The sequence below is a fragment of the Cavia porcellus genome, unplaced genomic scaffold (genome assembly GCF_034190915.1).
Source record: "Cavia porcellus strain 051 isolate PalLab524CR breed Dunkin Hartley unplaced genomic scaffold, mCavPor4.1 scaffold_27, whole genome shotgun sequence".
In the NCBI taxonomy this organism is placed as follows: Eukaryota; Metazoa; Chordata; class Mammalia; order Rodentia; family Caviidae; genus Cavia; species Cavia porcellus.
Genome location: NW_026947510.1, coordinates 5,659,367 through 5,679,979, shown reverse-complemented (window position 1 = coordinate 5,679,979; position 20,613 = coordinate 5,659,367). Strand labels below are relative to the sequence as shown.

The 20,613-nt window shown below is 48.1% G+C and overlaps 1 protein-coding gene across 1 annotated transcript in view; it reads left to right on the top strand.

The window, feature by feature from the left end:
- The first annotated feature begins 4,202 nt into the window (after window positions 1–4,202).
- CUNH3orf20 (chromosome unknown C3orf20 homolog) overlaps window positions 4,203–20,613 on the top strand; it is a 40,514-nt gene continuing 24,103 nt past the window's right edge. Inside the window, exons 1-7 of the mRNA XM_063238594.1 lie at window positions 4,203–4,348; window positions 8,955–9,064; window positions 9,229–9,875; window positions 10,733–10,870; window positions 14,719–14,838; window positions 15,625–15,760; window positions 16,480–16,755. Of these exons, the coding sequence (XP_063094664.1) occupies window positions 9,416–9,875; window positions 10,733–10,870; window positions 14,719–14,838; window positions 15,625–15,760; window positions 16,480–16,755 (1,130 nt within the window). The 5' untranslated portion in view covers window positions 4,203–4,348; window positions 8,955–9,064; window positions 9,229–9,415. The remainder of the gene's footprint in view (window positions 4,349–8,954; window positions 9,065–9,228; window positions 9,876–10,732; window positions 10,871–14,718; window positions 14,839–15,624; window positions 15,761–16,479; window positions 16,756–20,613) is intronic.

Sequence of the window (20,613 nt, the reverse complement as noted above, 5' to 3'; positions counted from 1 at the left end):
ATTGGCCCCAGCCTCTCAGTGTGGATGGGTGTGCCTGGATGTGGCATGGCTGACACATGGTGTGGCAGGATCTGGATTTTGCTCTCTCTAGTGCTCATGGCTCTAGTCTTCCCCTGTGTGCAGCAAAAGATCTCGGCCCTAGAATCTTCCCTCAGTGTCAGACCAAGGACAAAATGCCCTATCTCTATTATTCTGTTATAGGCCTTACCAGGATAATTAAGTCAATACACACTAAAACATGCTAACCTAGTTGCATTGTTTGTAGAAATTCATAGGCTGTTCTTAAAACTCATTTGGTTGTGCAGGAGACTGGAGTAGCCACATTAATTGTGTTAGGAACAAAACTGGGACTCCCTTCCTGGTTTCAAGATGTCCTACAAAACCTCCATTGTCCCTGGCACAGGGTGAAGGAATAGAGAAACCCACACTCCTGGTCAGGCAGCTGTCAACAAGGGCACTAGCCCCGTGGAGCAAGAGCAGCATCTCCAGATTGTCTGTGCTAGCTCCTAGCAGGAGCAGGAGCTCCCAGCTTTTCCTCAGACCCTGTACAGCATCAATACCTGGTGAACCAAGAGCTCAAAGTAAGGGTTAAGGCAACGAAGCCATCTGAAACAGCTCATAGGATAAGGAAAGAAAAGAGAAAAGCAGAAATGGAACACTAAAAATCACTAGACTTTTAGAATGATAAATGGCGGAAAAAAAGATAAACACTGAATAGATGATGCGGGGAAGATGGGAAGAGGGTGTATTTGTAAGGAAAGTGCCCAGAGGACATGAGGAAGAAGATAGAGGCAGCCTGGCGCTGACAGTGGCCTCAGTCGCTGAGCTGCTAGGCAGTGGGGTGGCCATGAACAAGCTGCAGTTGGGGGGTCCTCTGGGAGTTGCGAGCTGTTTCTACAAATTGTCCCCCACCCCCGCCCAGTGTAAATTTACTTCTGTGCTTTGTGAGCCCCTAGTCAAAGGATTCATGCCCTCAGGGAAAGTCTTCCTGAGCCTTCCAGCCCATTTTGTGCCAAGGTGTGTGTCCAGTGGGTGGCACTAGAGTTTGTGGATTCTGATCCCTGCTCTGCAACAGCACTGTCAACAGAATCGCCATGAGGCCTGCAAGGTCATTTTCTGTTTTCTAGGAATCCTACTAAGAAGGTGAAATTAATCTTAAGATACACTGTATTCAACCCAGTGTATCCAAAGGAGTGTTTCAGTATGCAGTGAACAGAATGAATGAGGTATTTTACATTTCTTTGAAGCATTCTACCTCAGCCTAACTCACTGTGGATGCTAACTTTTCCATAGGAACATTTGATCTCTAGGTGTCAACATACACAGTTGAAATTAGATCCACACTATATCCAATTATTCCAACCTACCTAACTTTACTTAAAAGGTTTCTAATAACTGAATCCAATGTCAGGTGTTACTTTTGTTGCTTCATTTGGTCACAGTTCCATCCCGTTTAAAGCAGAGGGAAGAGCAATTTAACCCTGTAAATGTAGTTTAGGAATTTACAAGATGTTATGGCTTATTTAAATATCCCCTCAAAGCCTCATGCAGTCATGGAGGTGGCTGAATCTAATATTTGCAGTTGGTTGGTTGTACTTCCGTCTTTTGCCCTTTCACTCTTGTAGCTCGCAGCCACCATGAATGATTGCCTCTCCTGCTTGGAGCCAACCTGCTTGGAGCCCCTGAGTATGTAGTGAAAGGTCCAAAGAACTATAAGCTAAATAAATCTTGCCTTCATTTTGGGTGTCACATGTTTTGTCTCAACAACAAGGGAAAGGTAACCAAGACATAAGCCATAAGAAATGTTTTAAGTATATTAATTAAAAATACCAACTTAAGCCAGGGATTTAGCTCAGCAGCATAAGTGTTTGCCTGGCAAGTGCGAGGTCATGAGTTCAATCTCTAGTACCAAAAACAAACAAACAAAAAACCAACTTAAATTGACAACCAAAGTAAATTTGTCAATTAGCTAAGACTTGTAACTCAATTTTTCCCTTATCCAGGGAACTTCCCTCAAAGGAAAGAAGGATTGAGCCCTCTCTTTAGTCTTCGGGAAAATAGAAGATTGTGGACATCTTTTTGGCATCTTTTAAAATTTTTTTTCCAAGGATAAAGTTGTTCTTTTTCTCCTTGTGCCACTGTGGTCAACATGCCAGGCACTGGGTCCTCCTTAGCTCACACCAGCCCCTGTTGAGGTGAAGCCTCTCGTTCTGGGTGTTGGAGGTTATGTGCTGAGGGTAAGGACTCCAGTGCGGTGAGGGGGCCAGAAGTGAATCCTTTTGTGTTTTATTTACTCCTCAAGTATTTTTAGGGGAAGGAGGCTCATTGGTCCTTGTTGCTAACACAGAGCATAATCTGTCTCCTCCTGAGACCCTGATCTTTATCACTAATAAAATTAGTCAACAATTGATGCTAGCAATAGCTCAGCAGCATAAGCACCTGCCTGGCAAGTGCAAGGTCATGAGTTTGATCCCTAGTACAAAAAAAAATTTTGATAAACCCAGTCCCTGTCCAATCTGAACTTCAGCCAGAAGACACAGTGAGGATGTGAGTTTGTGGCCAAATGAAACAACAATATTTTATTCCTCTGATTTTTTTTCTTTGAAATAGGATCTCCCTAATAGTTCAGGCTAGCCTCAGACTCACTATGCAACTGGACCAGCCTTGAACTCAAAGCGATCATCCTGCTTCAGCCTCTTGAGTGCTGAGCTTGCAGACATGTACCAACAGGTCTGACAACAATATTTTACCATCTGAGCTTTCTGTTTCTTATCCATAGTTGTTGTCCAAAGTCCTTAAGGACAGTCTGAGGGGATTATTGAGGTATTTATTCTTTGAATTCCTTGGTTCTTTAACTTATCTTGACTGGAAGGCACATTAATTTTCCATTCCATTTGTTCCAAACCCTGGGGCTCAATCTCTGGCATATGCTGAGACATTTTGCTTTGGTTACTTTTTGAAATCATTTTCACCTCACTTAAGGTCACTAGTCTCATCCAAGACTGTCACAATGTCACCTAAGATCATCTCAGCCTCACCTGAGGACATCCTGGGACAGGGATAAAATAATCCAACCACCACAGCAAGACTCAGTCACCCCTCAGGACTTTTCTTACGTTGGTTCATGCACAAAATTGGCTGGTCATTGTTGCCTCCTTTTGGGCTCTTTTGGGTTGTTGAGAAGTCTTTATCGGGTTCTCAGTCTGTGGGCTCGGGTTCTCATCCTGGAGAGCACTGCAACAAGGCCATGCAACATGGGATGTGTCTCCTCTTAGAGTCCTCATGCCTTAATGGGCTAGGGCCCCACAGTGGGCACCAAAAATTGTTGAAAATGAGCTGCCAAACTCTATTTGTTAGTACAGATAATGAAGCACTTACACATCAAAAAATCTCAATAAGACTTTTGCTTTTGCAAAGACACAAGCACACATTAGCAATGAGGTAACAGGTGCACAGGACAAAGGAGGGTCGCTCCTTTTATCCCTAACGGAAGAGCAGCTGCTTCATTCCTATTGGCTGGTTTGGAGGGTCACAGTTGATCTCAGTTGGCTCAGATGGCACACGTGGAATCTGAGGGGTTGCTAAGGGGAAAGGAGAGCAAAGAGAGAGGGACATGGAGGCCAGAAAATCCTTGGCCAGTGATAAGCTGTCTTTGGTTTGTAGCTGTGTTCCCAGTATTGGAACCGAGCAGGCATTTTCTGTAACTTAGTGTATTCAGAAAAGGCTATCTAGGATAGGTTAGATAGCCTATTTGATAGAAAAGACAGAAAATTACTGTTTCAAAGTTAAGAGTTTAGGTTCCTGTTCAGGACAGCACAACCCTAGAGATGTCTGCAACCCTCCCGTAGTAGCTCCAGGCTAGCACACAGGAAACATCTCAGGGGGAACCATGACCACACCCAGTCAAGCCTCTAGTCACCCGAAACACAGAAGAAATTTCTTTGAATTATTTGTTTTCACTGTAATTTCTCCTCTGGGCCTTTGTGTGTTTTGGTTTGGCTCATTTGAATTGGCTCAATAAATCAGTTTGTTCACTCACAGAATTCCCAAAGGAGAACATTCAACTCTGTACACATGAGATTCCTGCTGGGCTTAACCATCCATTTGCCAGGGACTCTGGTTTTTTCCAGAGGGGGCCCAGCCAGGGAGCATTCTGTAGCGTTCTGTAGCTCACCTGTGACCCACAAAGGGGGCATGGAATTTAGAATTTGGAATGGGGTGGGTATCAGTCTTCACAGTCAACAGAATAGCTATGCAGATGTGGGCCGCTTCTTTCTGAGGCAGTAAATCAAGTTCACCCACTTACATGTTGTACAGTTGTGTCAGGCCCTCCATGTCTCAGGTGATGGTGAGTGACTTGTGGCCCACAGCTCTGTGGACACCTACCTTCCTGTTTAGTGTGTGTGAGTGTGTGTGTGTGTGTGTGTGTGCGTGCGTGCGTGTATGTGTATGTGTCTGTGTGTGTGTTGGCTGAGGGACTAGGGACAATAGGTTATTGAGATTGTCTGGTAAAACTGGAAAGTCAAAACATTCATCTGAAGCAAGGCATCTCTGTGAAAACTGTCACCCAGCTTAGGCTGTGACTTGTGTGTGTTTAACAGTGCACCCAAGGCTGCAATGTGTGCTCACACATGGTAAGTGTGCACTTGTCTGGTGCTGGGAGAGATCAGAAACATCACTCATCTGCTCCTGACTTAAAAAGTTTCTCTGCTACATTCCCTGCAAGTCCATGTGCTTGGTGGCACTGCTTGATGACATGTGGCTGGGTTAAGAATTTCTCTGAGTCCCTGGGAATCTCTGTGTCCTCAGCTTCTTCCTGTACATCAGGAATCATTAACTTCCCTCAGCTTGAACGTGTGACCCCATCCAAGCCCACACACACTGTGGCTTGGGGTAGAGACCAGAGAATGCCAGAGTGGGCCCTGCACCAGCCAGGCCTCTAGGTCGGTCACAAGTGCCATTCAGGCTTGTGCTGCTGCTTGTAGGGACACCTTTCTTGTCACAAATTATTTTTATTCTGACTCTCTTTATATTGTCATATTACCCCATCTAATGTTTGACCCACATGGGTTTTCATGGAATGCATGTGTGTGACACGCACACAGCATTGGATTCTTCATTTCCTTTTGACATTCTAAAACTGAGCTGCCTGCTAACTGCAGCTGTGCCTTGTAGTCCACCTGCACCATGTTCAGCACTTCCTGTGGGCTGTTCCTTCATTCTGAGGCAGTAAATCAAGTTCACCCACTTACATGTTGTACAGTTGTGTCAGGCTTTCCATGGCTCTCCTTCTAGGGATGCAGTAGCTGTGAGGATCTTTAAATTTGACTCAGCAAGCATTAGTCCTCACAGCAGGGCCTCTCCTTACCCCTGCAGTGTCCCTAGGTGTTGCTTTCAGAGGCAAGGTCATTGGTCAAGGGACAGTAATCTTGGTACCTGATGGTCTTGTCAAGAGACCAGTGCATCTCCACAAAGCACCTGAGTGCCACAGTGAATATCCTAGTGGGGACCTGACCCTCTCACTGTCCTGCCCCATCCACTTCTCTGCTGCCCGACCTGAGGTCCCCAAGGGGTACTAGCAGCTCATGGAGGCCAGATACTGTTCTGTTCGTGAGCCTTGGTGGACTCTTTGACAACTGTATACTTTTCTCTGTGTTCTGGCAATGTCCTGCTCATTCTAAAATCAGTCATCCAGTCTTCATCCTGAATACATCTCTACAGGGAGCTCATGTCCTCCTTCTGTCCCCATGGACAGCCTGTCATGTATTCCTGCTTGTGACGTTCCCTGCTGGTATCTGCGCCCTCCTCCTATCCCGGTGGATGGCTTTTTCATGTATTACAAACCCATTTTGTTTAGTTCTTGAAGAACAAGGTCTATGTGAACAAAACATGACTGATGTGGAGATAACGGACACTGAAAATCAGGAATTGAGGACTTAGCATGGCTGGTTGTTATTTGGAAACTTCATCTGATGGAGGCAATAGAGATATGGCTCCAGTGGCTGGCAGATTTGAGGGGTTCAATCTTTCATGTGAAGGATATTTAGAGGAGAATAGGGTGGATGTTGGGGTGTCCCAGTGAACTCAGGGTCCCTGGCTCTGTGTGGACCCCTTTAATTCATGCTTTCCCTCTTCAAAGTAACTTCATGGCTTAAACCCTTCTCAGTGTCTAGAATCTTGACTATTATATGCATTGGTGTAGGGGTTTTTTTGTAATGGATAACTGGAGTTCTATATGTCTCAATTATCTGTATGTCAAATTCTTTTTCCCTGCTTGGGGTGTTTTCTACTATGACTTCTGTGAGCATGTTTTTTTAAAATGTCATTTTCACTATCTCCTGCTTTTTCATTGACTCCAGTCAATCAATCTTATGTTACTCTTCTTTGAATTATCTAGCAGCTACTGGATTGATTTCTCATTGTCCTATGCTATTTTTAAGAAATCTTTCTTTTCATGATCACTAACAGTATCTTCTACATCTGAGATTCTGTCCTCACATTGGCTCATTCTGCTATGCATACTTTAATGGAATTTTTAATCTCCTGGATATCTGTTTGAATCTGTTTCATGAGTTCCTTTTCTTTCCTATGTTGTGTGTGCATTCATTCTTTCCATCATTTTCCTAAGATCCTATTTTTTTATTTTAAAGCAGAACAGTAAAATGAAACAAAACAGTGATAGAACAGTAGGAAATTCACAATTGTAACTATATTGCATGTTGTTGTCCTCTAAATAGTTGCTCAGACTGCCAGCCCCAGACCTGCACAGTCAATCAAACACAGATGTCAGATCACCTCCCTACATCAGTTATTATCATCTCAGCCTGTGTTGTATGTAGTTGCTTAAAGGTGTAGGGGGCGGGAGGCAGAGGTGGCTTCCTGAAGCGGAGGATTCTGAGTTCAAAATTGGTCTGGTAACTTAGCAATTTAGCAAGACCCTGTCTCAAAATTAAAAAAAAAAATATATATATATATATATGCCTAGGTATGACCTTCAGGATGAAGGCCCTGGGTTCAAGTTCCCAAGGAAAACAAGCACATAGACCTAGTGACCAGAGTTTACAGGACCTGGTAGTTGGGACTTAACAGTGTCACCTGTTAAGCCGTGTGGCTGCTTTGAAGACAAGCAACAGAACCCGGGGCTACCTCATGACCCTGAGACAGACATCCTTAGTTGAGAACAGGAGACTCCATGGCCATGATGATTGGCACAGGGACAGGTATGTGGTTTAGGGAACAAAAGAGAGGTGGCAGCGACCTGCTGGCAGCATGCAGAAGGCTTCATGCGAGCATTCTGCAGCAGCCTTGTACACATGAGCTGACGTGTGGGAACAGCAACTGTCTATACTGCCCAGTGACTGGTCACCACGTGATGGTCCCACAGAGGAATAAGGTTCAGCCCTCAGTAGGGTGCGGTAAGGATATGTACCACACCGTGGGGGTCTCAGAAACATACCGAGAAGACAGCAAAGCACAGAAGGCCATGCGTAGTGTGGTTCTGTTTATCCGAGTGCCTTGAGCAGGAAAACCCACTGAGACAGAATCTAGGTTAATGGTTGCATGGGGGTGGGAGGAAATGGGGAGCAATTGCCAGTGGGTTTTCTTATGGGATGGTGAAACGGTTCCATATTAGATAGCAGTGTGGTCATACAGCTCTGTTAATGTTTTAAAAACTATTGTCCGTGTTCTAAAGGGTGACTCATATGGTGTGTAGATTCCAGCTCAGCAAAGCTGTGTTCAAAATCAGCTTTGTGTGTTGTTGAGTTGTGTTTCACAATCAGCCTCACAAGAAAAGGGCTCCCTGGAGAGGGCAGGAGAACTGTCCAACAGGGGTTTTCAGGGCTACATCAGTTATCTTCTCTTTGAGACCTGGCTTGGAAAGAAGGAAGGGAGGAAGGAGGGAAGGAAGGAAGAAAGGAAGCTCTGTCCTGCATGCCAGGGTCTGATCCTTGGGCTGGCCATCTGGGTGTCACTGTTTTGAGCGGAATGGAGCACCAGGGTCAGCTGAAGATGCAGAGACCACTTTTTCTGCAGAACAGTGGTAAATCAGCAGAGGGTTCCTAGAAATTACTCTGAAGAGTGAGCAGGGGCAGGACAGCTGACAGCCCTGTAACCAAGGGAGGTACAGGCTGTGGCCATGACCCTGCTGTGTAGACACTGCCTACAAATGCCAGGAGAGCTGCCTGGGACAGGGGCCACTAGCTGGAGAAGGAGAGCAATGGGGACAGCCAGGCAGAGGAGGGTGAAGTGGTCACCAAGAGGAAGGCGGTGATGAGATGGCAGAGGTGGCCTGAAGGTGTCCCAAAGCCCCACCTCCCCCAGGCTGATGGCCACTGTCATGGTAAACTGGTCCAGTGGGACCAAAAGCTAAGGACACTATGTTGAGACACTGACCAAGGCCATCAGAGGGGACTGCACGTGCTCTCTTTGCCAGCAGACTCACCTTGTTGTACATCCTGCATTCTTGAGTCTCCTCTTCATCTCACAACACCCCTGAGAATCAAAAGGAATAAACTAGCCTTTTCCTAGCATAAGGCCAAGAGGTGCCTTTACATTTTTACCAACATATTTTATAAGTTCATCTACAAATTTACCACTCCAGACACCCACTTGATGAGCTCAGAGCCCACAAGCAATTCTGTTGAAGTGGGAAAAGCGTTCGTTATCATGCTTTGCTTTAAAGCATGCAGTCTCTCTACTTTAACTTCCCTGACAGTGTGATTTGCATACTGCTGAACGATCCATCACACAATCATCTGTCTTTTTCTAGTGAGACAGTGTGTGTTTCTATCAGCGATGTCTTAGATTTGGTAAAAGTAGCCACTTGCAGTGTTGAGCTGAGTCACTCTATTCCTCCCACGTGCTCTGGCTGTGTGTGTTAGGTGGCTTGTCCCATCCCACACTCCTGCCACCTGTCTTGCAGAGAGCCTATGACTCACCTCTTGTCTCTTCAGGCTCTGCCCATTGATGCTCTAAGTAAGAAAGGACCGGTGAAGCTGCCCTTGATGCTCTAAGTAAGAAAGGACCGGTGAAGCTGCCCTCTCTCCCTGGCCTTCTGCTGCAGGTGCTCAGTTGGGTGACTGTTCCCAGCGCTCCCCTGGGTCTCTCCCCAGCTCCAGGCCCTTCCTGGCATGGCTCACAAATGTTGGTGTCTCTAGGAATACCAGGGAGGGAGCATCCCTCACCTTGCTGGGGACAATCATAGTGACTTTATTGCCTCCTGGACAGGAAACCCTGGTTCCACAACCCGTGAGGGTCACTCCAGCACGGCCACTCCATCCTCTTCCATGGCCTTTCCATAGGTAAGAACTCCAGCTCTCCTCCATCATCTCTTCAGGGCACGCTGAGTCTCATAGCTTTAGTCCTGTTCGCCGAGATGGACAGTGTCACCTAGCAACACAGGCACTCAGGCAGCATGGGAGACGCCAAGAGTAACCGGGAACTCTACAACCAGTACCTGGCCATAGCCCCCAATCTGCTGGCCCATGTCTCCAAGCTCCTCACCTTCTGCCGCCTCTCAGGCATCCCTGTGCCCAAGGGCATCAGAAACATCTTCGAATTTACATGGGAAGAGCTCATCGCCGACCCCATGGTGCCCACTGGGTCCCACATCCCGGGCCTGGAGGTTAGCTTTGGAGCCCCACTGATGGTGCAGGTGGAGTCCACCCCGGCGCTGACCCAAAAGAAGCCGCCCCAGCCCCCATCACCAGTGTCTACAGGGCCAGTCAGCGCCAAGGCAGCCTACAACTCGGTGACACCCACCCACCAGGCGCCTGCGGGACAGGAGATGCTGCACAGATTCCAGCGGCAGTCAGTGCACCTGCTGACAGAGCTGCTTGCCCTGAAGATGAGAGCCATGGTGGAGGCCGCATCGGGTAAGGTGCCTTGCTGCCCCTCCCCACCTCCAGCCAGATGGGTACAGGGCAAGCAGCCCCCAACTGGGACTTGAAACTCTGCAGTGCCCCCACAACTGGTCCTAGCTGAGCGCCAAAACACCACAGCAAGTGTTGTTGATGCGCTTAGGTCACAACTTAGTTGCACTGAGAACTGTACGCAGGTATACAGAAGATGCCAGCCAGTCTCAAGTACAGGCTCACGGCCATGTTATTTCCCCATGCATCTGCAGATATTCCCAACTCTAAACAAGTCCCAAACTCAAGACGCTCTAGTCACCTGACATTTGGATAAGGGGTGCTGCCCTTGGCTATAATCAGTACATGCTGCCAAGAGTCATGGATGAGTTTAAGAAGTGAACTCCTCTCCTTTGCCCCTGCCACTTGCTGTTGTCCTCTTGCTGTTGCTTCAGGTCCTCAGCAGGAACAGAGACAGGCCCAAGGGACTGGAGTGAACATGTGGGATCTGGGAGTGCAGATGGCTGCCCCCAAGATGGGCTCCATGTGGAGACAGTGAGAGGCAGTGGTTAGACAGTGCCCAAGCAGCCAGAGTTGGGGGGGTCTGGAACTGGGGATCTCCAGTTGAGGGGATCTTGAAGTGAGGCTGACATCTCATGTGGCATCAGCAGTCATGCCTAGCGCCAGGCCTGTGGGCAGCAAGGGTGGCAGTGGGAGTGGCAGAGCCCTGGTGCCCAGCCTTCAGTTGTAGACCCCCTCTAAGGCCCATGCTCGCAACAGGAGCTAAGCTCCTCCCTCTTACTTCCTGAGCCACTGGTAAAGGTTTGGATGTGCCCAGCACACAGAGAGGAAGTGCATTCCTTCTGACCATTCCCTCACAGGTGCCAACCCTATGGACATCACCCGGCGCTTTGTGGAAGCCAGTCAGCTCCTGCACCTCAGTGCCAAGGAGGTGGCCTTCGACTTCCTGATGGGCACTGCAGGGAGGAGTGGTTACTTTGTGGGGGAGTCAGGGAAAGGTGGGTACAGAGGGCCGCCATGGAAGGACTTTGGGGTGGAGCATGCTGTCTGGAGGGCAGGGTGGCAATGGGGTCAGTAGCAGGGATTCCCTGAGACTCCTGGTGTGTGGCTGCCTGGACTAGGCCCCAAGCAGTCTCCAGACTCTTCTGGGTGTTCCTTTAAGCTGTGCTCTCAACCCCACAGTGAAGGGCCAGTTGTGAAAACCCCCATCTACGCCCACCACAAAAATGTCCAAGAGTTGCAGGGGTCTCTGTTGATTCTGCTCAGCCAACCTCACCTATAGGGAGTGGCATCTATCCCTGGGCCACGCTGCAGAATCACCAGCCCAGAAGGACCATGTGGACAACAGGAGATGGTAAACAAGAACCTAGTAAGACAGCAGGATGTTGGCGTGATGAGAAGGGCCAGACGGTGTAGCTCGCACATCGTGCACGAGAGAGAGCAGGGGGCGTGGGCCCTTCGCAGAGTTTAGGAGAGCCCAGGGGGATGATGTGAAAAACGCAAATGTGAACGTGTGAAGAGGGCCCAGAGGAAGCGTCCTCGGGGCCAGGAGGCCACAGCTCCACAGTGTCTGTCACACACCTCCTTCCTCTTTCATGCAGTGCCTGCGTGTGTGAGTGCGGGAGAAAGAGGCTCCCTCTCAGCAGATGTGCAGTATCCAGCCTTCCAGCTGCATCAGCTCTCTCCAGGCGTCAGGGCCCCAGCCTTACTCTTCTTGTGACTGGCAGTCTGCACAGGGCCCATCATCTCTCTTTGGCCCCAGATTGGCCCCAGTAACTACCATGAACTCTCTTTTCCCTGGGTGTTTTTGGATTCCGCATGTGTGAGATCATGTAGTATTCTTCTTGGGTGCCTGGTGTATTTTGTTTAGTACAGTGTTCCCCAGCCCCAGCCATGTCTTCATAAATGACAAGATGTCCTTCTTTTAAAGGCTAAATAGTATTCCACTGCAGCTATGGACCACATTTTCTTTATCCATTTGCTGATAGACACCAGGGTCGGTTCAAAATCTTATGTTGTGAACAGGGCTGCAGAGGGGCTGGAGTGCAGCTGTCTCTTCGGCACACTGAGTGCCTCTTCTTTGGATCTATGTCCTGCAGAGGGTGCTGGACCCAGTACAGTTCTGCCCCTCAGACTCTTGGAGGACCCTCTACTCAGTCCCAATATCCTCATGGCAGCACAGTAAGACTCCTTCCTCTTCACTTTCTGGCCAGCCAGCTTCTGTCCTGTTTCTGCTGCAAGCTGCTCCCTGGGCGTGTGCTCTGGATCTCTGCTTTCTGATGATTCATAATGCTGAACATTTCCCTCATACACCTGTTTTTTGACAAGTATCCATTCAGGTACTTGGCACATTTTAAAATTTTTAATTTTTAAAAAACTTTTTTGAAACAAGGTCTGGCTGTGTAGTCTAGGCTGGTCTTGAACTCAATGTGTAGCCCAGGCTGGCCTTGAACTCACTGTGTAGCCCAGGCTGGCCTTGAACTTGCCACAATCCTGCTTCAGCCTCCCAAGTGCTGGGCTTTACAGATATTTGCCCTCAAGCCCAACTCCCCATTTTTTAAAATCAGTTTTTCCTGGTAACATTTTATATCTCAAGGTGGGCAGGTAGGAGTGTTTGTTTTGGATGCTTACAAGTACCCATGTAGGAGGTTTTATAGGGAAGCAGTAAGTATTATCTATCATAGGTGTTCATCCTCGCTTACCAAATTGGCCCCCGAAGCCTCCTTCTCTGCCCACCACCAGTACTTTTGCCAGGCTCTCCTCCATGGTCAGAGGTTCAACACCCAATAATAAGCACATCCAGTAAAAAGAAACTGAATGATGAGACTAGGGACTTAGCAAGACCTTGTCTTAAAAAAAATAAAAAGGAGGTTGAAGATATTGTTCATGGAAGGTACTGGGTTCAACTTCACCTATAAAGACAAAGAAATAGATAAAAAGCAAGCTAGACAGACAGAGAGACTAAAACAAATGTCCAAAAAACAAACCACCTTGCCATATCTAAGATAAGAAGACCATGTTTTACTTTTGCATTTTCTTTGCAGATTTCTGTTCTTGCATGTGTACCTGGAGCTTTATATTTTGCGGGCTCTCTCTCCCGTTTCCCATACATGACAGACTACAGCTGCTAGCCAGGAATACAGCTCAGCAGTACATGCCTGTCTGGCAAGTGCAAGGTCCTGAGTTCAATTTCTGGTACCAAATAAACAAATAAAATAAATTCAGACTACAGCTGCTTCCAGCAGCTTCCTGCACTCAAGGTGCTCTTCTCACCAATACCCCTGCTCTGCCTGGTGCTCCTTGTACAGTGGCTGGCACGGTGTGGCTCTGAGCTTGCACCTCAGTTGTGGGATTGTTTACCTGGGAGGGATTATCAGCACAAGTTCGCAGTCTGTGTGTAGCTTTTCTCACTAAACGATGCTTTCTGCATGGATTCTCTGCACCATCGGACTGGATGGGTTCTGTTCCATCATCACCAGCTCTGACCTTGTTAGCCTTTTCACGTTTGCTGAATTAGATGGCACTATGAGGGCTTCTGACTCCTCTGCCCACGTCCTGGCAATGATGAGCCTACTTGTATTTTATAACCCAGGGTGTAGTTGCTGGTTATGATTGTCAACTCTGTCACTGTGACAAATACTGAGATAAATCAACTGTAAAAGAAGATGGGCCTGGGGATTTAGCTCAGCAGTGTAAGTGCCGGCCTGGCAAGCATGAGGTTGTGAGTTTGATATCTCTGGTATCACAGAGAGACAGAAGGAGAGAGAGACTCATTTGGGCTTGGGTCCCTTGGCTTTTGTTCTGGGCCTGTGACGGGCCGAGCACCAAGGTGAGAATTCGGGGTGCATTCAGAGAACAGGAAGGGGGGCCCAGACCTCTCAGGAGCACCACAGGAGGAGGTGGCTTTGGGGATGTTTGAAACCCACTTCAGGGTTGTCCAGAAAGTCAGGCTTGGTCCACCTGACATTTTCCTCTGCGAGTGTGAGTAGTAATGAATGAACGAGTTGCTGAATTCTCCCCCAAACCAGGGATGCGGCCACGCTGGAGGAGGAATAGGGGCTGGCTCAGTGGAGTTCATGTAAGGGTTGGGGTTTTCCACTAGCAATGAGGTTGGGAAGTCCAAATTCTGTTGTTTTGTTTCCAGAACTGAGGATCAAACCTAAGGCCACTCTACCACTGAACTACCTCCCCAGCCCCACTTATTTGTTTATTCATTCAGAGATAAGGTCTTGCTAAGGTGCCCAAGTTAAGCTCAACTGGAATTTTTCCATCATCCTGCCACAGCCTCCTGAGAAGCTGGAATTACATGGGTGGGCGTCACTGTGCTCAGCTCCACACCTGAATCTTCCATGGATTGTGTGCCTGCAGAGCCCTCTCTGAGCATAGCACCCCGTTTATGAGGTGGGCTGTGGCCAGAGAGGGGATCAGGAGCAAGGATGGTGCAACTCTTCGAGAAACTGTACACTGCTGGAGGGGGTCGACTTCCACGGCTGATAAGAATGGATGACCTTTAATTTCCTCCCTACTGGCCCAAGGTTTACCCTCCTGGCAGGTGCAGCCCTCAGACTGCTCTGGAGTAACGTTGCCCTGTGTCTGCTGCTGCTCCCAGCTCTGGTGCAAGTCACTCTTGAGAAAATGAGGAGCAGGGGCATCATGCAGGGAGGGGACCCCAGCACCCTGGCAGCCCACACTTAGTGTCCTGTTCCAGGGCCTGGTTGCTTTGTAACAACAGGACTCCTTAGAATATCTGGCCAGGCATACAATGGAAACAGAAAATCCACGTTGCTTTGATTTTGAAACCATTGGAACTTTCAGTGAGAAGAAGCATTCCTGTCTCCCTCTCCAGAGTCCTCCATGGACATCTCAGCCATGGGCGTGAACTCACCTTACCAGCTGATCTACCAGTCCTCCACAGCCTGCCTGAGCTTCTCCCTGTCCACAGGGAAGGACACCAAAAAGAAAGCAGGTGACAGGTCTCCAGTGGCTCTTCCAACCCATGACAGGAGTTGGATTGGGGGTTAGGAGGGATGGAAACCCTTGAGACCTTTGAGATCCCTGAGGTACCCACATCTGGGGGCTGGTAGGAGGGCTGTGAAGCTGCCCTGGGAGGACACCCAACCAAGGTCAACAGAGTCCTGTCCCCCTGCACGCTGATCAGCTGAAGGTGCCCTGTTCCTGATCCCATGGGTGCTATGCGCAGAGAGGGTTCTGCAGCCACACAGCAGCGCTGGAGTTTGTCGGGAGCTGTTTGGGCCCCATACTAAATCCACTTGCTTTCAGAACAGGATGCAGACATGGCTGACTCCCTGGCTTACTGAGGAGATGGAGGGAGGGACAGATGGTGGATGATTGTGGACAGATGATAGCCATGGCCTCACTGGGCTGTGATGATCTGGTGAGCCCTGCTGGTGCCCATGACACAGACATGAGGGCCAAGAGTGTGGTCTTACTTTGCACCCCATGATCTTGTGACTGCCCTCCTCAGCTGTACCCCTTTCCCGGAGAGGGGGCTGGTCGCAGAGACATCCCCAGATCTGTGCCTGCTCTTGCTTTTGTCACTGTCACTCTCTGCGCTCTCCTTACTCTGCCCTGACAGCTCTGACGTCCCCTTCACCATCATCAGAAAGAGTCAGCATCTAAGGACACCCATTCCTGAGGCAGTGATGACCTCCCCAGGGTTTCCTGCTCCTAGGTGATCCAGGTGGGGACTCATTTTCCTGAAACTCCCCTGACATCTCTCCTCCAACATCAGGTAAATCAAAGATGCCAGAAGACACATGCAGTGTGTCACCCTCCCCACGCGCAGTGGGCACCTCTTCTGATGCCACAGAGTTCAGCGATCTCTGTCCTGAAGCCCGCGAGAAGCTGCAGGAGATGTGTCGCCACATGTGAGCATGGGTGGCAAGACGGGGCAGGCACTCTTGGGGAGCCCTGTGTGCCTGAAGAGCTGGGTCCTACCTGGTACATGGCACCTGGCATCCTCAGGCCCTTTCTATCTGCAGAAAGGGCACAGGGTGGCCTGGGCAGTGAGGAGCTGCAGCCTGTCCTGGCTGTTCTCGATCTTGCAGCAGCTGCCTGGCTTGGGCACCTTGGTGTGGCACCTGCAAGTCATGGCACAGGGCCCAGCATTCATTTCTTAAGATGCCAACTGTTCTCCTACCAAAAGAAAAATGTACCTCTCAGAACAAGTAAAGAGCATTGCCATGAGTGACTCATGGTACTGATGGTTTGTGGGACACAAGGCCTCCCTAGGGCCTCAGCATTTCTCTCAGGGCACAGACCACAAAGAGAGTATGAACCAGTTTGTATCTCATGCCCAAGTCTCATGGCCCCTGGGGCAATGGGCAGAGGATGAGTAGGGGCAGCTTCCCTGTCCATCTTGGCTTGGGGACATCCCAGAAGGACTCTTGTGCCCAGAGCCCCAGGCCTTTGTTCCAGGCCCGCAGTACTTAGCAGGCCAAGGCTGGGTTGGGGGTACTGTGGCCTTCCCAGTCCTCCTCATTGCTGCTGCGGAGGACAAGGGAGGTAGGTGAGGTGCCCTAGGAGGACAGGGACAGTGCGAGAATGAGGCCAAGTATAAAGGACATACTGGTTTCCTACCCTGCAGAGAGGCTGAGAAGGCCCTGTGGAAAGGGCGAAACATCTTCTACCCCATGATCCTGCGCAACTACAAGACAAAGACTCCCTCTCAGCCAACATCGACTGCCAAAGGGGACTTGCACGGCTCGGGTCCCCATGCAAGTGCCCATGCCATGGGGCCATCAGCACCTACAGCTGGGTCTCACCAGCTCTTTGTCCAGCAGAGCCGGCACTCGCAGGACTTGAAGGTGTCCAAGAAGGCCGCCAAGCTGCACTACTCCTTCCAGGATGGCTCCTCCTTTGTGTAATATCCTTTCTCGGTGCCACCTTCATGCCTGGGGCCACCTGGTTTTTTGGCTATTGGAGAGGCCTTTAGGGATCTCAGTGGGGGTTGTGTAGCCTGGGTGCTAGAGTGTCAGATGAAGCCCTAAATTCAGTTCAGATCAGTGGAAACCCACTAACCCCAGTACAGGCAAGGCCGTATTGGGGTTGCCACCCTGCCTTCAGGGATGCAGAGGACCAGAGGCTAGAGACTTCTGGTGGCTGGGAAGCAGCAGCCTCTGTGACCTGTCCCTGTGGTCCCTGTTCTGTTTATTTGCACTGAGGTCTGCAAGGGCCCAAGCTACAGGTATGCAAGGGCAGAAGGGGATACAGCTTGTCTCTGAGAAAGGACAGCTCTGCCTGGAGGGGTACCCTGAGGCTACCGCCCTCTCCACTCCAGCTTGAGGCTGCCTACACCTGAAGGGCATCTGTGGTTCTAAAGCTAGGGCAGCACTGGGATGTAGGCACTGTGAGCAGATGAGGGGCACTGACAGAGCCAGTGTCCACTCTAGGCTGTGATGTCAACCATAGGACTCCACCAGGCCATCATTTCTAGGCTTCTCTGTGGAAATGGGGACCCAGAACCACAGGGCTGGTGTGACCTCCTGAGTGTTACCTAGGAATTTGGTGGCAATGCCTCCAATGAGAGCGAGAACCAGAAAAAAGGCAGGTGCAGCCTCACCAGGCTTAGGGTTCCCCTGCCTTGGGAAGAAAGGCACTAAGGAGGACTGTCCTAGTCACTTCCATGCAGGTCAGGGGGTGCATCTGGGCCCCCTTGCACTGGACAGGGAACTCAGAATTTAAATGCACTGTCAAAGAGGCCTCACTGTTTCTCTGTAAATGAATCTATTCAGGGCCACAGCAGGTTGGTGGGTGCTTCCTGGCTAGGGGCATCCCCCTTCCTGCTTCTTTACTGCTTTTAATGGGGTTGCTTCCCTGAGCTGACTTAGGTGTTGTCTGCTGACTTAGGAGGAACTGGGTTAGACCCTTTTTGCTTTCTTCTTTTCCCAATTTTCAAGGTCCCCAGGGCAGGGCCACCCCAAGTCTTAGACCATTGCTGCCCCCACAATGATCACATCCAATGCTCTTTGGAGGACAAGACAGGCTGGGGCTCAAGGTTCTGTTCTTGGTGGCACTGCATGCCTCAGTGGCACCCAGTGACCATCAAAGGGCAATGCTGTGTCACTCTGCTCAGATGGCTAACAGTGTGGTCATTGTGTGTTCCCTTTGAGAACGCAAAATAAGCCTGGAGAACACTTCACTTGGTGGCATCTGTAGAGTACTATTTACTTGGAGATAACTGGGAAAACACACATTTCTGCAAAGATCAACAAAGAAAAGCCCACTCTACTTGGGGTGCAGCAGCCACCATCAGCCCTTGGGGCCACCCACAGTGTCAGTGAAGAATCATGCTGTGGTTTTTACTTGTGCTCACCTACTGATCAGTGATGCCAAGTACCTTTTGTAGGCTTTTCTTTGTTGATCTTTGCAGAAATGTGTGTTCAAGACCTGGGCTCCTGTTTAGTGGAGCTGTCTGTCCTTTTTTATGATGGTAAGTGTTCTTCAGGTGTTGTGGGTACTATGATCTCCTCAGATATGTGATCCAAAATAGTTCCCACTCTGTGCATTGTCTTTTCACTCTCTTAATGACATTCTTTGGTAAACAAAAGTTCTTTTTGATTAACTAACTTATTATTGGTGTTGAGTATCTTACCAAAGACCATGCAGATAGGTCTCACACATACAGAAGCACAACTTCACTAAGGTGCATTGTGTTGAATGATTTTGTGGGTGAACCCCCTGCATCCCTGGTCAAGCCCTGTAGGGTCATCATGCATAGTCCTTTAAATGCTGTTGAAGATGTGTGTGTGTGTGTGTGTGTGTGTGTGTGTGTGTGTGTGTGTTGGCAAGGAACACTGGTCTGGAGCTCTGTCATGTCTATGCTGGGTTTGATGTCAGGCCAGCTCTGGCCTCATATACTAAGAGGGAAGCATTCAGGTCTGCTCCTCTAAGTTTGGGTTTGTATAAGGAGGATTGGTGTTAATTCTTTTTTACATGCTTAATACAGCTTACCAGGGAATCCAGCTGGTCATGTGCTTATCTTTGTTAGGTTTTGTTTTGTTTTTCTCTCTTTACTTGCTATATATCTACTCACATTTTTCTATTCCTTTTAGTCATTTTGGTAGTTTTTGTGTTTCTAAGATTCATTTCCTCTAAGTCATCTAAATTTTGGTATAGTATTATGCACATTTTGTGCCTTTATGATCATCTGTGTATCTGTGAGGTTAGTAGCACTGTTCCACTATTGTTTCTGATCAGGAATCTGCGTTCCCTTTTGCTTGTGTTTTATTGATCCTGCCTAAGAACTAACTGTCAACTTTGTTAGTTCCATTTTTCTGTTGTTGTTATTTTGTCTTTCTCCATTCTTGTCTTTCATATTTCCCTCCTCCCAGCTTTGCTGTAGCAGAAGATGACCCTCCCCCCACCGCAACCAATATACTTGCTTAGTTGTCCAGGTAATAGTTCCAGGTCCAGTTCCTGTTACTTTCGTTTCTTAGAAGTTGGCTGGTCACGAGATGCATAGCTGGTCACTATGATGCATGATGTAAGAACCAGTCCCCAGTTGACAAGCCATTCTGCCTCTGTACTTTCTACTTGCTTATCTCAGATAAGCCCCAGACTACCAGAGATCGGGGCCTGATATTTTGGGGGATGATCCAGATCAGTGCCATCAATATAAATAGATATACCTCTAAATCTCGGGTGTCATTTCAGTGTTTCTGTTTGCTGTAGCATTGCTTTAGTTTATTCTTCTTTTCGAGGTCCTTTAGGTTTATTGCTGGGTTACTGAGACCCTGTTAATGTGGGTGTTTCTACATGTAAGTTTCTCTCTGAGCACTGTCACCTTCTCTTACAAGTTCTGAACTGTTTTGCTTTTGTTTTCATTCATTTTATTTTCTAACTTCCCTTGTGACTTCTTTACCCATTGGTTGTTTAAGAATGTTCTACCTAATTTCCAAAATTTGTGAATTTTCCAAATTTTCTTTCTTCTATTTTCATTCTATTGTGGTCAAATAAGGTACTTACAATGGTTTCAATCTTTTAAAAATGTATTGAGGTTTCACTGCCTATTGCGCTGTCTGTACTGATGGAGTAGTACCTCCCTCAAACCCACGTCTATCTGAATGCAGTCTTTGTAGATATGATTAAGATGCATTTTTGTTGGACCAGAATGGCCCCAGTGTGTGCCCCTGAAAGAAGAGGAGAAAACAGACAACACAGAGGTAAAGGCATGTGGTGACTGAGGCAGAGACTGTAAGTCAAGGAATACCAAGGGTCCTAGTAACCACTAGAAACCAGAAGGAGCAAGGAAGGACTCTGTGAGAGCCTCCAGTCCCACTGCCCTGTTTCCATCTTTATTTCAGAATTTTAGCCTCCGCAACTATAAGGAAATAAATGTCTGATGCTCTTTGAGCCAGGAGGTATGTGATGTTTTCTTATGGTAACTCCAGGAAACTAGCACACCCGGCTGTCACAGCTGATAAACTAGTTCGAGCTATTTTTAATTAATTGATAAACTGATTTGAATTAATAACAATTTAGCCTCAATAGTATATAAAGCTCTGCTCAAGAACTGCATTTGTCCCCCTTTATTTTGCTGTACCAGAAATCACATCTTCAAATATACATTAATTGTAAATATGAATTTATAATTATTGTTTTATGCATTTATTATCCCAATCATGTGGGGAAAATCCAAATTATAAATTAAAAAATGCAAGAGCACTAGAAATTTTATATTTGTTTACTGAGTTATCTTAAGCAGTGCTTTTTGTTTTCA